The 18,292-nt window shown below is 34.1% G+C and overlaps 1 protein-coding gene across 1 annotated transcript; it reads right to left on the bottom strand.

Moving 5' to 3' along the window:
* Positions 1-836: 836 nt before the first annotated feature.
* On the bottom strand, positions 837-15,654 carry LOC145558291 (nuclear pore complex protein NUP133-like). The gene is made up of 8 exons (XM_081619485.1): positions 15,319-15,654; positions 13,350-13,468; positions 11,364-13,193; positions 8,941-9,662; positions 8,142-8,291; positions 5,012-5,348; positions 2,795-2,862; positions 837-1,821 (listed from the first exon to the last, which is right to left on the bottom strand). Exons 1-8 carry the CDS (start codon positions 15,519-15,521, stop codon positions 1,273-1,275), a joined length of 3,978 nt encoding a protein of 1,325 aa, XP_081475611.1. The 5' UTR covers positions 15,522-15,654; the 3' UTR covers positions 837-1,272.
* Positions 15,655-18,292: the final 2,638 nt, after the last annotated feature.

Genomic DNA, 18,292 nt, shown 5'->3' with positions numbered 1-18,292 from the left:
TATGATCTTAAAAATCAAAATTTACCTAACAATATATGGTTTCTCTCTTAAAAAAAAAAAAAAAAAAAAAAAATCTAATTTTGCCAAATTTTAGAAAATGAATTCCAAAGCTGCCCAAAAATGAATATTTTAACAAAATATGCAAATGCCATTACCACGAAATTAAAATTTTAAAAGCAGGCAAAATTTCCAGAATTAAAAAAAAAATGAAAAATATCACCTTTGATTGAAGGGGCAATTCCCATCTTTTTTCCGCAGAAATGAATAAGTATAACGTTGTAAGGTGAGCGCCATTGCTGTCATTATAATAAACAAATCAGATTCAATCCATTTTCACTTATCCTTATTTTAATGAAATAAATAAATTGGGAAAAAAATTCTAGAATTCTTGAAAGAGGGTTTTTTGTAAGAGATGACAAAGCTGAATCCGAACTTAAACTTAAATGGCTAAGTTAATTTTAAGAATATGACTATGCACTTCGTAATATGAACCCGAACCCGACCAGAAAAATTGAACTGATGACTTAATGGGCAATTCAATAAACGTCTATGTGGCTCAATGCACTAGTTTAACTTTTACGGAGTAATAACAATTCAACCATCTTTTTCTATCCAAAAAAAAAGTACATTTAAAAATTAATCTTATTCCAAATATCAAGATTTGTAAAACAATGTACTCCCTCCTTCCTTTAATTGCGTAAAGCAAATTAAATACAGAGCACCCATAATGATCCTAATCGGGTTTGGGGATATTTAGCTAGTGAATTTGGATCAGGGTATGAATTCTTGGGATTTATTATTGCATCATGCACAAGCTCATCTGAGTACATTGATTTGAATTGGGATCAAGTCTTCTGACTTCACCTATTTATTGATATTTATCACAATCTTAACTTCTATAAATGGTAAGATTCACTATAATACAAAGTACATGACAAAGGTACATGACGCCTATTTCACAGTACAGGCCAGATGTCTCTAAAGGCTTCACCAGTACAGGATGCCTCTGGATCATTTTTAGGGGATAACTAATGTTTTGCTCCATAAACATAATTGCAACACATTCTAAATTTCTTGTCGATAGATTCTAGCAAAATTGTACATCCGTAACTCCGTAAGACCTTTCAAAAATCTAGTCTAAAGAGTTCTCATATGTACAGTAAAAGCTATGTTAACAATATTTCTTTTTGCTAATCTTTTAGAAGGGATGTAAACCCTCAGTTACAGCATACTAAATTACTCCCTTACATCGTCACAATCATCCAACTGTTGCTACTCCATGGGGATTGGCCCATCGGCCCTGCTAGTATCTACTTGAGCACTTCCTGACATTAGAGCAGTTAGCATTAGCTTGCCAGCATCTGAGAAGTCTTTATGCTGCATCAAGATTGCTTCAACAGAAGAGCTAGAATCTTTCAAACTTGACAGCTCACTGTTCTCTTGCCTCAAGGGCAACACTTCATCAAAACTTCCTTCGTACATGTCTGATTCCGGTCCATAACACCTCCTTGCTGCCAGGAAAAGCATAGTCTTCTGCAAAACCCGCATTGTGTCCTCATCACTCCACCCTTCCGTGATGGAAAATTGATAGAGCTTTTCCCAGTCATCCTGATCAACTGCACTTTTCCAGCAATCTACTAGAAGTGATTTATTGGATTTTCGGAAGGAAGAACTAGTCCAGGCAAACACATCAAAAGCCCTTAACAACAGCTCTGGTGTTTGACCTTTGAGGCACAGTTTGATAAGATCCCAAGGAGGGAGGAGTCGTTGTCCGATTTTCTGCTTCTCTATGTCATCAGGATATAGTTCCAAGATATCTTCCTGCAATAGGCAGCCTTAACCAATTAATGGATGAAGCACAACCACAAAGTAGAAAGATAAAAAAGTCCCAGATCTAACTATGCGTAAAAAAAAACTTTATTCAGTTCCTTAGTTTTTGGAAGGATAGGAAGATGGACAGGAAGTTATCAAGCAGCCAATTACTAACAAGTAAGGATAGGGAGCTGATACTTTGACAGACTTGACAGCGATGCAAATAGCAGATTTCAGCATATAGATGACAGTGATGAAACATCCAAGTATGGTGACAAGGAAGATTACTGAATCACGAGTTTGGTATTAACCCGCTCAGTACATACCAAGGTTATGAATTTGATTAAAGAACACTTGAGAATGAACCAAATTTTGCACAATAAAAAAAGCTGCCTCCAACGTTGATCAAAGGGCATTTAAAACTTGTGAAGAGATTAGATAGATGATAAATTAAAAAGAAGAGAATCCCATTTGACGGGTATGTCATTAGCACATCATATTAAATGGCTTCAGCCTTCAGGTTAGGAAAAAAGTTGTAATTATAGGGTTGAAATGAAACTCACTCTATTCTACAATAACTAACCTTATTGTTCCATAATCCATATTGTCTGTCATCAATGCACTACGATATCGTCGATATGTTTGTTGACACTATGGAGTATTTTTTATCAATGCCATAACTAACTCTAAAAAAATGTGTCATCTTAGATGATAGTTAATATGAAATGGAAGGAATAAACTAGTTTGAGAGTTTCACATTGTGAAATCAAGATAAGAACTTAGCATGTCCTAGATTTTGAAACACGATAGAAACAACTTTCACAAGGATATTATCAACCAAGAGTCACAGATTGAATTCAGTTCATGTTCAATAGAATTAGAAACATAAAAGCATTGGGCTAATTAAACCTTACAAAACAAGCACCAACATTTATCAGAAATGTCTTAAGTAAATATGTGATTATGTTCTATCTAAAGATACCTGTGACTTCAAGATCTTCAAGTCTGCATCAATACGTTCTATTTCTGCCTCATAGACCGCATCTTTGCCTGCCAGATTGTAAATTATATTGTTATATTAGAGGGTTTGTACAGGACACTTGATTCGGTAGTAGCAGTAAAAATTCTAAACAGACCCTATCACAGCAAATTGCGCTGTAAAAAGGGCCCAGTATGATTCTTGTATTTCTATCTTGCCAAATGCACCACAGTATGGCCTTTAATAATTGCACCATGAAGAGTAATATATAACATTTCCAAAAGACAGACCAAGACTCCCACAAACAACTTACTCCAAAATTATTGTCCCATACCATGAAGACTTTATGCTTACACAACAAAGCGAACAAAGTTCCATCAAGAGAGATAATGGAGGAAAAACTAACTAACTGACCATTTTTTTATCAAAAAACTAACCAACAGGGTAAAAGACAGAAAATCCTATGAGACAAAAACATCGTACCCACCTCCAAACAACCCATACTCTCTTGATACCCAATGTTATTAAGGCTTAGAACAGTTTCTAATAAGAAAGACATTCCAAGACACCAACCCTTAAACTATATACCCGAGAGAAGACATTTTTTGGTAGGACAAAGTAAATATTAGAAGAGCAACCTTTTTGTCTAGCACATAAGCACATCCAAATATCCAATGCTCACCGTATGACCAGACCACCCCCCCTCATGCACCATATCATGAAAGGCCCAACTCAGCCTCTCAAAACACAACCATGCTCGCAACATTCCAACACACCTTATATAAAACCTCAAGAACCACATCCAAGATCTGTGCTCCCCTACAAAAGCACAATAGAAGAGCAACACCCTTACACTTATCAACCAGCAGTTTCATGACAATCTCATAAGCTCACGCAATAAAAATGTTGAATATTCCCCAACCTTAATAGATTGATGCTTGAAAACAAGAGAATGAGAGATATGTAGCTGAAGTTTATGCTTTCACAATAACCTCAAAAAAATGGAACTTCACTAGTAGTGCCAATTGTCTACTAATCCCATCAAGAGTTCAGCCCACCTTCCCTACTTTTTCAATGGCCTCCTAAACTTGCATCCATCTGTGAAAGAATTAAGTTTTTGACAAAACCTTCAACACTAGTCCCTACCATGTCTTCTATAGAAGTCTAATAGAATCGCATTTTTCTCTTTATCTAAAATTTTAATGCAAACCATCCTCACTCCATTCATTAATTCATAACTGAGCCTAGAACTAGTATCACCTTTGATCACCCATTAAACTTCATATTCTGATACTAATTTCATTTATTCAAAATCCTCAAGCTTGTATGTAAGATTCACATCTCTACAAATCACAACTTATTCTTATTCTATTCTCCAACTCTCCCCCTATCAAACTATCTTCCTTTAACTCCCAGGTTCACTTCTGACCCTAAATTGGAGGGTCACAAATTTGATGTTGAGATCTGTGTCATGGCTGTTGACATGGGTAGGACCAGAAAACAAACAATCCAGGTAGCTTAGTCCATGACATGCATAAAAAGAAAATGAATTACAGCACCTGGTGTATCTGTGAGTGCAGTCCATTATTCAAATAAAGTTCCAAAGTTATGTCGGTCAAATGTATCACATGTTTTGTTTCAAAAAAAAAAGGTATCACATGTTTAATGGCTTGATATTGATCACAATCTCTACCTTTAATTGAACAAGAACATAATGTTCATTAAACAAAGGCTAAAACACCTATGTTAATAAAAAATTACAACATTGATAAAAAGTATCTCAAGAATGATCTAATTTGTGCAGAACTAGATAGCAAGCCTGTAGTCAAATGTAGGCCTCATGAAGACACAACTAGAGCAATTTCACTCAAGATAAGGAATATGGCAAAGACTACAAGCTTAACAGCTGTTTTTTTTTTCCCATCCCTTCCTCTCCTCCAATCCTCCCAGTATAACTCCCCTTTCATACACTCATATAAGGATAAAGTTTGGATATAAAACCACTTCATATTCAAATTTCAAAATTGCAAATTCTGAATCATCCCAGAGCACAGATGGAAGCACAGCAAATAGAATCAGTTTAAACAGTTTCAATAGATTATAAGCAATTGAAAGAAGCAGTGCACTTGAAATTTTAATTTATAAATAAAAAATAAAAAAAAAATAAAAAAAAAAAGGAAAAGAGCAAAGTGTTGTACAATGAAAAACAGTTAGTCAAACCTGCAATTGCAGCAATCTTTGATAAATGCAAGAGACGCTTCCTTTCGGACAATTTTAAGTCTGTTTTTCTAGAATCTAGTTCTGTCTCCTTCTCAGAAGCTGAAAACAATCTTTCATCTCCAGAGAGTGCCAAACCATGAAGAGTTTTCGAAGCACCAGAATATTGGTGAAGATAAACTTCATGAAGCCACAGAAGATCCGGGTGATCCTTCAAAAATATTACAAGTTCCTGAGTAAACTCTTCCCCTAGCCTCAGAAGTTTTGGAAATTGTCCATTCGCATACAATTGCTCAAAAACGAAATAACTAAACCCTCCTCTGGGTCCCATGCTTTCATGCTGCACAGCAAAAAATAATATCAAGGTCTCAGGCATCTGACACAAACACTAGATGCAACAGATTGAAAAAGAAAACTGTTTAACAAGATAAAAGTTTTTGGTCAGGGCCATATATATTCAAACACTGAATATCTGTTTAATAGTTATGCAGTCCCCATAAAGCAGCATCACAGCAGTTGTTATTCCAAACTTCAGACAGTTGGTAGAGTAGCAAACGGATTAGCAAACAGATAAATCAACATCAATATCAAAATGCACAAAACAGATGTTCAGCAAATTGAAAGGTGAGGCTGCTCTATATATAATCACTTGTTTAAAGTAAACAAACAGCCTATAAAAAATATATTACTTGTCAAAAGAACGCAGAACACATGAAGACTCTGGTCAAATGTCTAAGTATTTCAGAAAAGTTTTGGGATTAGTAAACACATTCCCTTAGTCTAAACTGTGAAGCTCAGACTCAGGCTGATGTTGGACTAGGGTATGGATTCAACTCCAAGTGTCCAAAATGGAAAATTTTAAACATGGAGAGACAATAACCACTTAATAATGCCCAATTTTATGGACACAAGGGCATGGATATTCTTATGATTTAAACCTTTTATTGACACTTCTGTGCATAAAACCATGGTTCTTTTATTATCATTTCCTCTCGGTATATAATTATAATTCTTCTCAGACTCTATCTTTTCAATCTCATGATACTACTAAAATATACTACCTCCATTTCTTATTATCTGCAACTTTTACTAAATATGGACACTTCAAATTATGTGGAACTTTTCCAAACTTTCCTTATTTAGTAAAAAAATTTAATCGAAATGACATAACTACCCTTACTTAAAATTTCTTAATTTGAATTACAACATTAAATCAAAACATGTTAATACAATAATCAAACTAAATTAAACTAAGCATTTCCACCCAAACTAATTCATTCAATTCTCTTCGTCAACTTCTGCCATCCATTCACCAAATCCATCAAAATATTTATCATCATCTTCATCTTTCACCATCTTTCTCTCTCCTCCATTAGATCTGCTCACTCTTTCTCCGGCGCAATTGACTACCCGTCATGACTCCACTTTCGACAGATTTCACCTCGAGTACAATGGAACCGTTAATTTCGGGGAATTTAGATCTAAAATGAAGAAGAAAGTGCTTGTGCGTGGTTCGTTATTTTTTGGCTGGATCTTTCATTTTTATTTTTTTTTTGGGATTTTTTCGAAGAGTGTAGCACAATGGTACCATTGGTGGTCGGATCGGTTTCTGGGTCGTTAGGGTTGTTGTCAGTGTGTTTCTCACATAGGGTGGGGTGATTTCGTGGGTTTGAGACGATATTTTGGGGTGGTAATGGCGGTTTTAGGAGTGCATATGGAGGTTTAGTGGTAGTGAAGGCAGTGGGTGGGTTTCAGTGGTGGTACGTCGACGACGATGGTGGGGTGGGTGAGAAGGTGGTGGTTTAGTTAAATGTGGCTTGGGTGAATTAGTCTTCCTCACTTTCTCTCTCCTACATTACATACTCTTAAAATCATTAGTCACCATTAAAAAATTTTGACTTGGAGTCCGTGTCGAGTCCCAAAGATGCAGATAATAGGAAACGGAGGTAGTAAGATGAACAAATAAAAATAAAAAAAGATCCCCTTAAAAAATTGTCTCTTTAGCTATTCTTTTGCACTCGCCCACTGTTTTTATTAGACCTCTCTCTTCAGCCTTTGGATTTCCTCGATTAATAGTAGTCTGTTTTACTAAAATGAAAAAGGAGAATAAGCTCAAAATACACTGAAAGAAATTTGATGGCAAAAGTCAAGTACTGCAATAAAATGCACCCAGAGGGAGAAAAACAGCATTGACGTCCTTATGTACTGATGTACAACAGTACAAGACACAACTCAATGACTATTTTCTCCCTGCAAGCCAATGACCACCCCTGGAAACAGATAGGTGACGACAACACAGTAATGATCGCCTATATAATAAAACCCAATGCTTTAATTTTTATTCTCTTTACTTGTAACTTAATGCATAAACTTTAAGATCAATAAAATAAAGTTGATGCAAATTTCCAAATGAACTTCAATCATACTCATCTTCTTTGAGTCATCAAAGACTATCAGAGACGGTGATTATGATTTATATAAAGATTTGGTTTCTAGTTTAGTGAGAATAGGAAAATCCTCTCATTCTTCGGACATAACAAGTCCTGTTGTGCATACACAAGTGAAGCAGCGAAAAAAGATCCGGGCATCATTGCATGTAATTTAATGCTATGATCCTTCCAAGAACATAAGTTTGTGCCAGAGTTTGGACTTCCAACAGCATTTTGGTCATGTTTCGAATTTTCATCCTCACATCTTTGAAGGCCAAAGAGTTCTTCTTTAGGCTGGCCAAACAGTAAAATCAGAATATCTAGTTTTACCGTTATTTGCGTGAGTCAGCAGTAAGATCAGTCTATTACACGTTCAAGGGTAATTGAGCCACAATACTTCTCAAGATTTCAAGTTAAATTTGATAGACGTTGTTTACTACATTTAAATAAATAAAAATAAAAACATAAAAAATAAAAAGTAAAATTTAAAGTAGCAAGAATTTCTAAATTAATAAATTAAAAAGAGCATCCCAATCAGCTAATTCTAACAAAGCATTATCATGGGGAAATTTTGCCATAGATACCTTCTAGATCAGGAAAAAATTTAGCAATGGAAAAATTAAGCAAAAGGAAGTACTGCAAAAGATGCAAAGATTCAGCAATTTAACACAAAATTTTCCACTGTAACGGAATAAAGACCATACCATAAGCTCTTTCAGAAGATTGGAATCATTGAGGTCACAGCAAATGTTCCAAAGAGTCCGATAGGCTTCATGCCGCCTTGCAACAGACAACAAATTTGACGACAATTCTTTAAGAACTACTTCTTTCTGTTCTTTCTCATCAGCTGAATCCTACAAAATTTCAAAGTTATACAATATTAAATCTGCAGTCTTGACACTAAACAATTTCCAAAATAGGAGGTGAGGGGGAACCAAACCAACCATGCCTATCTGGGCCAAAAAATTTATAAAACAGAGACTTCATCACAAACCTATCTTCACTTCATTCAACTTCTACGGAACCCTTTACAACAAGCATTTACTCAAACAAACTATGATACCAAAGTTCTCAAGCATACACCACAGTCACAACAAAAGAAGAGTACTTTCATTAGAGGCTTTATGCTTATAGGCCAAATATACCCAAGTTAATGGTGACTCAACAAGAATATACAAATTTAAGCTATATCTACACTTCACTTAAATTTCTTCTCTTCTAACACAGGAGAACTGGCTCAATTGGGAAGAAAGTGAAGATTTGACAACATAAATAAATAAATCTCCTTGCCTTACCAATTTCTATAGTATAGCCCCACATGAATTTCCATTTCACCTTTATCTATTTATATCTTTTACATTTAATCCACCAAACCTTATGTAAAAGTATTCTTTAACACAAATGATAAACATATATCTAAGAAGAAACAGGTGGAACTAGGCATACAATAATGCTAAGTCTTGCAATAATATTAACTAGATATTTAATGAACAGAGAACAAACCTGGAATCTAGCATTCACAAAGACCTTAATCTGCTGATAGAGAGAGTCAAGAAGAGTATCCCTTTTTCTCCAATACTCATCTGAGAGGCCTTTATGCTCTTCCCCACGCTCAATTTTCGCAGTGATGGCACCAACGTATGCCTCTAATACTACATCAGCTAGCACCTCAAGATGAGAACATATATCTGACTTAGAAGACAAATCAATTCCAGATGAATCATCCAAAATTTTAGTCATAAAAGAAGCAACACTCCAGAGCCCATCACGAACAACAGGCTGGCTATACCAAGGCATCAAGCCTTCGGGAGGTGGATACCACATATGATGCTCATTTCTATAGTGCATAGCACTGCGGAGTAAAGTCACACATGCTTTTGACAGTTCACAAACTCGCTGGACCTGAGCCTTAAATGGCTGGCCCACATTTATAATGTGATCCAAGTGCCTGTCCAAGCTATAAAATACTTCTTCCAGATTAGAAATCTTACTGTAGAACACTTCAGCATTATCCCTATCCATCAAAAGAACTGTGTTTCTGCGGGCTCTCTCACCAACTATCTGAATTAGATCCCATAAAGAACCTGAAACTTCCCCGTTGGCACTTGAATGCTGGGAGCTGACTCCAACTGAACGGCTCTGACTGATCATATTTTGCAGTTCCCTTAATTGAATCATACCAGCCAGCTTTTCACCATCTTCCAATATAATTTGGAGAGCATATCCTAGAAAACACATTACGCCAGATTAATGATTCAATTGTCAGTTGAGAAGATATAGACCATGCAGAGTTGGCATTTTGATACCCAAAGAAGAGAGGAATGAAAGAAACAAGTAATCCACATATTAATTAATAAACCCCAAACACAGAAGACAAAACAGAGAAAAAAGACAAAGGCATAGCAGTAGTCTTCAATCACCTAAAAGATATTTTTGAGCACAAACATTATCAATTTTATAAAAATTGAAATCTAGCTTTTCATCCAAGTATAGGTTCTATAACTTAATTCTAATTGCCTAGTTGTATGAAATATAACCATGTCCCATGGGTTCACTGTAGCATATTTTACGAAGCCTCTAATCACCAAAAGCAACAATCCAAAAGAAGATAGTGATAAGGAATTGCTGACATAGTAAAGCATTAGGTTAGTTCAAAACTTCAGTACACATACCATAGATCTCTATGATATTTTACTTACAATGGTCATAAAATGAAATTTTATTCCACAAAACCAACCTCAAAACATGTGCGTTCTGATTTATCTTACATACTCAAAAAAAAAAACCCATTAATATAAAAACATTTACAACCTACAAATAATTGCAAGTTGATTTACCATGTTTCCATTACTTAAATTTCCTGATTTCTTCACATCCCCTAATTACATTGTACAGAGGCCAGCAAAGTCAACAAGGAATAGATTGCTTTTCAGGCTTAAAGTTAGGGCTGGTGATTTGTGTGAATCTTGTCTGAATTTTATTCCATAAAGACAATTCTGCAAGGGATGACAGGTGAGCCAGGGAGCTCTTTAGTCAAACAAAGAAAGCAAGGAAGACATGCAAGAATTCAATCAAGTACTTCATTTTCATCCATGGTACACCAATGATAAAATTGGAGAGTAATTCTATCCCACTAACATTACAAAGTCTACAATAAAACAAATATTACAGCATATTACAATGTAAGGAGTCCATCTGCAAATGAATTTTGAGATTATTCAAGCAGTCAGATAAAGAACAGAAATAATTGGATAAGAATCCTTTCGATCTTAAGAGTAGGAACCAAGGGCCACAAATCTTAGTAGAATATGCTACAACTTAATTGGTTTTTTAATTAATAGGGTAGGGAGTACAATACAAACCATTGATACAGGCTATAGTAATCTTTATGCAATTATGCTTCATTTCCCAATACTTAGGGCCAGGATGACCAAAATGCTAGGCATATATAAACAAAAAATGCATATAGTAATTTCAAATCCAGTGAGTGGATATAGGAAGAAAAATAGTGTATAATATGGTTGGTTTTCCAAATCTTTTATAACTTAAATAAAAAAAATAAAAATAAAAAAAGAGAAAACCTCCATGGGCAAAGTGAAAGAATCCACCATTACTTGTGAGTGGATCTCTATGAAATGCCTAAAAGTAAATGAGGGAAAACTATGTGTTGCTTACTCAAAAATTTATGGCCCACAAACAAGATGTTTTTAGCCAAGGACTTCGTAATATTTAAACTTTCCACATACACAATCTCAGTCTTGCTCTTAACCAGTTAAGAAGAAAGAACAATTATAAGGGCCATGCAAGTCTTCCAATCAAATCAAAAGCAGACACAGATGATGAAACATTCCTTACTCATGAACTAGAATAATATATAGATGAACAAGAAGAAGAAAAAAAGTGTAAGTCAGAAGAAATGTACTTACTTTGTTTCGCACATAGCTCTTCATGACACTTGGATATAGCCAGAAACTGAAGAAAATTTTCATGTTTTTGTTGCTTCTCTATTAGTTGGTTCGATACAACAGCCAAAGAAACAATTTCGGCACCTCTGGTAGTTGTCCAATGCTTAGCCAGAGAATCAACAATAGATTTGCTTGCCCGAACAAACGCATTAGTTTCTCCATCCCTTTCAAATGCCCTAGAATTCTTCAGTTTTTCAAGAGACCCATCAACCTGGCCTGACAAGAGATAATCATGAAACAGACGATTGAGTAAAGCCTCTGCTTCTTCATCTTGAGCATTCCTGCCAGCAACCTTTGTAAAACCAGCCTTCTGCATGCTACCAATATCTTGAGCATCTACACCAGCTTTTGCAGGAGAAACACTAGCTGAAAACAGAAGTTTTTTATTCTCTTCTGCACCAGACTTTTCATTTGAGCTTCCTTTGCGTGACAAGCTTCGCTCTGGAGGTTCAACTCCACCAGATAAAACCGCCTTCTCCGGTATTGCCCAAACACCAGCTTTCTCGGTCAGTACAACCCAGGAACCCTCTTCTGTATCATCAGTAGAAGGGAAAATTGAAGCATCAATAACTTTTCCAGCATCATACGGCAGATCAAATTGGTAAAGCATGGTTGAGTTTCTCCAAAAATAGGAGACAGTTGCGGTTCCATCTCCAGAGAGTATGAAAGCAGATCCTGAAGGCTTTCCCCCGACTCTCAATCTCATTTTAAATAAGAATTCCTCTTCTTCCACTCTTGCTTTGGGAATAATAACATGTACAGGAGACTTCTTCTCTAACACCCTTACATTTGTAAAGTTATTGAATGCTTCATCTAAACCAGATTTATATTGCATAGTCAAAAGAGAATATTGTGTGTAGCTTGAACTGCTTAGACGATCCTTACAGAATATAGCAACAAGAATGGTTATTTCTTTACCATGTTCATCTACCTGAATATCCAAAGGCCATATTCTCTTCTGTCCAGCCAAGTCCTTCTTAATTTCTAGATCAGTATCAGTGCCGATGATTTCATGGGACCAGACTTTTGACAAAGTTGGATTAGGTGACAGTTGAATGCTGAAACATTGTATTTCATGATCAGTCAACATGAAAAACTGTCTGGAAGCTTCTCCGGTCAGGAGGGATGGAAATCGCCATAAAAGAGATCTAGGATACCCCTTGCTCCCTGACGGTTGACTATAGCCACTAACAGAAGTTGACAAGATATTACCAACATTCTGACGCAGAATTCCAGCAGGTCTGCAGATAAACTGCCAGAGTTCACCATTGGAGCTAGTGGCAAGTGCAACACAAGCATGGTGATAGGAGGGGATGGCAGAAGCGATGAAGGAGGTAAAAGAATTAGAATTAGCTGAAAGGCGTTCTAGCCTATTGTCTGATTGCAATCTACTTGGAGGACTCTTACCATTTTCCATTGAAGAAATGATCCCTAGCTCTTCAGAAGAAGCAAGGCTGATTCCAGAATTAGCCCTGTCATCTGAATATATATCAGGCCAATATACAATAGCTCGACTTCTTTGATTGCATAAAACAACTCCAGCTGAGTTCAACTGCTTTACTATACTGCTACTCTGATGAACATTGTCCCAATTTATGATACAAAGCAACCAAGTATCACCAAGGTATGCATTTCTACTGCTGATTTCAGAAATATCTGCTGGAAGATTAAGAACCACACATTTCTTCGAAGCAGCAGGTGAAAGGTAGCTCCATATAAAAAGTTTACTTCCACAAATCATCCATGACAAACCAGTTTCCTTGTCCATCCCACCAGCAATGCACGCTTCACCTGCCACAGCAATTCCAACAGTGTCCCATTCAGGAAAAAAAAAAAAAAAAAATATATATATATATATATATGGTTCAATTCCCAACAGGTAGCCAGAAAAAGGTCAAGGTTGTTGTATAGATAAATGAAAATAACAATAATAAAATTAACTTTAACCTGGGACAGTCTTCCGCAGATAACTAGCTTGTTCATCATGAACAACTTGCGGAAAGTCTCCAACATACACAGGTTCTGATGGTTCTCTATTGTCTTCACTTTTCTTTGCTGGGGGGATTCTGGCCACAAAAAGACACATAGCATTAAGTCACTGGAATAGCAAATAAGAACTTGCAACACTACCTCTGTCCTAACTTCAAACAGGCAATGATAATGCAGGTTAATTCAACAGCAGAGAAATACCACTTTCTTTTTTTTAGATGCATGACATGCATCACTTTAGGAATCGCGGACTCCTAGGCAATTTTCGGAGATGAGAGAGAGAGGAGAAAGGGGACCCATGTGGTAGGAGAGAGATAGAGAGAATTTATAAACTAAAATGGAATGTAATGCATCTAAATTAAAACTTCCATGTTTGGAAAGTGATGCATATAAAAAAAGGAGGAAGTAGATAAGAATATGCTGAAGAAGGATTGAACTCAAAATGCCTCAACATACGAGCCTTTAAACAAATAAGTTTCCCTTCTATAAGCTAAATGATTATTCTACATTTAATAAAGCATATCATCTAAAGTGAGTCCAGCTATAATAACTGCTTCAAGATACAAGCCCCTTCATTAGACCTGCTTCCATGACATGATTGACATCAATTATAGTTTTTTTAGCAAGTGGTCAATTCTTCATTAGAATTTCTAAAGATGCACAACTCTACACAGCCACAGAGATGATTCCCTATTTCAAGGATCAAAAGGATTAATAAGGTTAGAAAAGACATGAGGCTGAAATTACTGTGTTTGCTGCAAAGTTACAGAACATGCTTTTCAACTTTTGTGATGCTCATCTTCAGCTCAAAAGTCTATTATCTAAAGCACAGATATTGAAAGTTGATTTTTTTAAGTATCGTTACCCTTGTGTCTATCTTGTAAATGCTGTCCCTAATCCCAATTTCTATAAATTAAAAATTTTCAACATGTGACTCTCAAGTCCAATACTCAATACTGAATCTGAGTATCATACCTAAAAGTCATCAGGCATTCTCAATTATACAGCTTATTTCAAACAGGATACAATTCAGCATGAACGGCAAGAATACTCCCAAATAAGCCAAAGATTTAAAATATAATAGGAAGAAATTATCAGACAATACTTCTAACACTGATCTTTGTTCAGAATCTAGTCACCATTGAGTACATGTATTAGCACAATACATTCTACGATTGTGAACAGTACAATAGGAAAAGGCTTCCAACATGGATAGGGCATATAATTATAATCAAATACTACCTCCAATTTTTTTTAGTTGCAACTTTGGGGTATTATCTGAGAGATATAAAATATTTCAAAGTTGCAACTAAAAAAAATCGGAGGTAGTATTAATTGAAAATGCAAACTATATGAGATATGAAATTCAACATTGCATCGCCTTTCTCTAACGTGCAGCTTAAGTAACAGCATAAAAAAGTTTGAAAGCTGAACAATTCGTGACATACCGAATTGCAAACTAATTCAGCATATCTACAGAATTTCCATCAAAACCCCAATTCCATTGCAGCATGCAATGCCAACCCAACCCCATTCCCCCAACACATAGTTCAGCTTTTCCAAATTGTAATATACTACTCCTAGTAAGTAGTAATCACGCTCATTTCCGAAGCATCAATATACAATTTTTCTCTTAACGGGTCCAAACGAAACGCAATACCCTTAACCAATTCAAAATTTCAAACATGAATACTGTAATCTATAAGCACCGATTAATAGACATTATAACACCAATTATAGTAATCTCCTGTCATTACCAATACTATAACATTTGCATTACAATAACCAACAAAACAACCAAAAGCACACTTATTTGCAAGTTAAAAATCCACCAATTTTCCAAATAATCAAAGCAAATACTAACAACATGATTAAAAGATATAATAAAATCTACTAAAAATCATAAATAAAAGAAATTAGAAGGAACCTGGCAAGAACAGAAAGGCGAGAAGCCCAAGGAGCAGGAGTGCCAGTATTGGGGCGATTAGGGATTGAACCGTCGGCAATCGAAGTGCGATTAGGAGTAATTGGAGAAGAATCGAAGGAAAGCGGCTTAATCTGGGCGACATTATGATCTTTGGAACTTCTGTAACTGGATTTCTTCCTGGTAGAAGTAGCAGGTGAGAACATTTTTGGGGAAGATCGAATTACAGAGAAATTGAGGGTGTGAAATTGAGGGGGGAAAGGGGGGTTTATTGGAGGTTTTTAGGGTTTATGCGTTGTGAAATGGAGCGTAATTTCAAAATGGGAGTAAGATTTTAGAGTGAGTTTCATAATCTTTTTCAATTTTCTGTCAACTTCTACTCTTCTAGTTCAACTTTTGTTCAACTTAAGTCCAATACTATATGCTCCATATCATAAACCTATCAATAAACCTAAAAATGTTGCTTAGCTTAAGTCCAATTAATTAGGACCCGTGTGAATAAGGGACGTCAGTGGGGCAGTTTAAGTAGGAGACCCGTCCATCCCCGCCCCACATATGATTAGGGATGTCAGTGGGACGGGTTAAGTAGGAGACCCGCCCATCCCCGCCTCAGTGGGGCGGGATGGCTTTCGGTTTGGCAGGTGGTGGGGCGGGGACGGGGATAAAAACCATACCCGCCATGGGCGATAAGGCGGGGATGGATTTTAAGTTGTACCCGTCCCGCCGCACTTCTTATCTGCCACATCCCTAGTTCGCTTCCCTACCTCATACCCATATTTATATATTTTTAAAAGCAAAATAATATACTTTTATACTATTTTATAAAATATTTACGTGAAATAAAATATTAATTATAATACTTCATACTACTACTATTATTATAATCATTAAATATTATTATTAAATATTAATCATTATTATAATCATTAAATATTATTATTATAATTATTATTATTATCTAATTATAATTTTTATTATTATTATTAAAAAATTAATAATTATTATTATATTTAAATATTAGTTTTTATTATAAAACATCTATTCATTAGTATTATTATTACTATTAAATATTATTTATTTTTATTATAATTATTAAATAATAATAATTATTATTATTATTACTAATAATAATAATAATACTACTACTACTACTATTACTATTATTAATATTATCTCATTTTTATTATAATAATTAAATATTATTATTAAATATTAATTATTATTATTATTAAAACTATTAAATATTTTTTAATTATTATTTTTATTAAAAATTAATAATTATTACTACATTTAAATATAGTTATTATATTTAAATATTAATTTTTATTATTATTATTATTATTATTAAGTATTATTATCATTATTTTTATTTGAGAAAATATCATCATCATAATCATCATCATTATTATTATTATTATTATTATTAAATATAAATTATTATTATAATTATTAAATAATAATAATTATTATTATTATTATTAAATATTAATTATTTATTATTATTATTAGATATTCATTTTTATTAATATTATTATTATTAAATATTAAATATTTATTATTGTTATTATTAAATATTAATTTTTCAAATTATTATTAAATATTAATTATTTATTATTATTATTAAATATTAATTATTTATTATTATTATTAAATATTAATTATTTATTATTATTATTAAATATTAATTATTTATTATTATTATTAAATATTAATTATTAAGTATATATTATTTTTAAGGAGAGTAGATGGAAGCAGAGGAGAGCATATTTCAGCAAAGCAGAGCAGAGCAGAGTAGAGCAGCTCTAAAGAACGAGGCCTTATATTATAAACAAAAATGTATGTAATATTAAAAAAAATTATTATTATTGTAATTTGTATTAATCATGTAAGATTGTGTATTGAGAGACGGTGATTAGGTTGGAATTAGGCGGATTTTTGGTGAGGATTAGGTGGGGATGGATATCTAAGTGGGGGGTGGGACGGGAATGGTTTTGGAGTTGTACCTGACGGGGATGGGGATGAATATTGGACCTATCGTAGGGATGGGGATGGGCGGGGATGAGGATGAAAATGTTAGGAGGGATGAGGATGGGAATGTCAACATCCACCCCGCCTCGCCTCATTGACATCCCTACTTGTGATGCCTAGATGTTAACTCTATAGAGTCTATAAATTTAGGTTAAAAATGATGATATTGTAAAAATATAGGGAGGCGATGAAAATTAAAATCACAAAATGGTAATTTTTATGGGTATAGTAGTACTTTTTGTGTAGTATTATGCATGTATATTTTACCTATGGATGACAACGGGTTAGATTTGGACCGGATCCATCTGGATCCAGATCTAGATCTGTTTTTGTAACTAGGATCCAAATCCTATCCTAATCCGTCGGGTATGAAAACGGATCCTAAACGGATCTTGCCCATTTCATCTATTTTAAATAACAAACTAAGGCCCCGTTCTTTAGAGTTGCTCTGCTGAGCCCTGCTCTGCTCTGCTGCTGCTCTACTTTGCTCTGCTCAAAAGAAATCTGCTCTGCTCTGCTCTTCTTTATTTTCAAATAACAATTAATAATAAAAATAATAATAATTAATATTCAATAATAATAATTAATATAGTATTGATAATAATAATTTATTATTTTGAATTATTATTATTATTATTACAAATAATTATTAATATTAATAATAATTAATAATAATAATTATCAATAATAATATTTAATAATTTAAACTATTAAGAATTAATATTTAATAATATTATTGATTACTAACTTCTAATAATTATAACAATTCTTTCAAAAAAATAAATAATATTAATAACAATTTCTTTTATAAAAATTTGATATTAGAATCACAATGTGTAGAAACATTTTATATGGGTATTGATTGTTAGTTCATTGAGTTGAATTATTTTTCAAATATTTCCATACAATTTAAGAATTAAAAAAAAAAAGGTTGTTTTCAAGTAGTACT

This window comes from Chenopodium album, chromosome 9 (assembly GCF_948465745.1).
Source record: "Chenopodium album chromosome 9, dcCheAlbu1.1, whole genome shotgun sequence".
NCBI classification, from domain to species: domain Eukaryota; kingdom Viridiplantae; phylum Streptophyta; class Magnoliopsida; order Caryophyllales; family Amaranthaceae; genus Chenopodium; species Chenopodium album.
The sequence above is the reverse complement of the archived record's forward strand: the minus strand, read 5'-3'. Positions and strand labels throughout refer to the sequence as shown.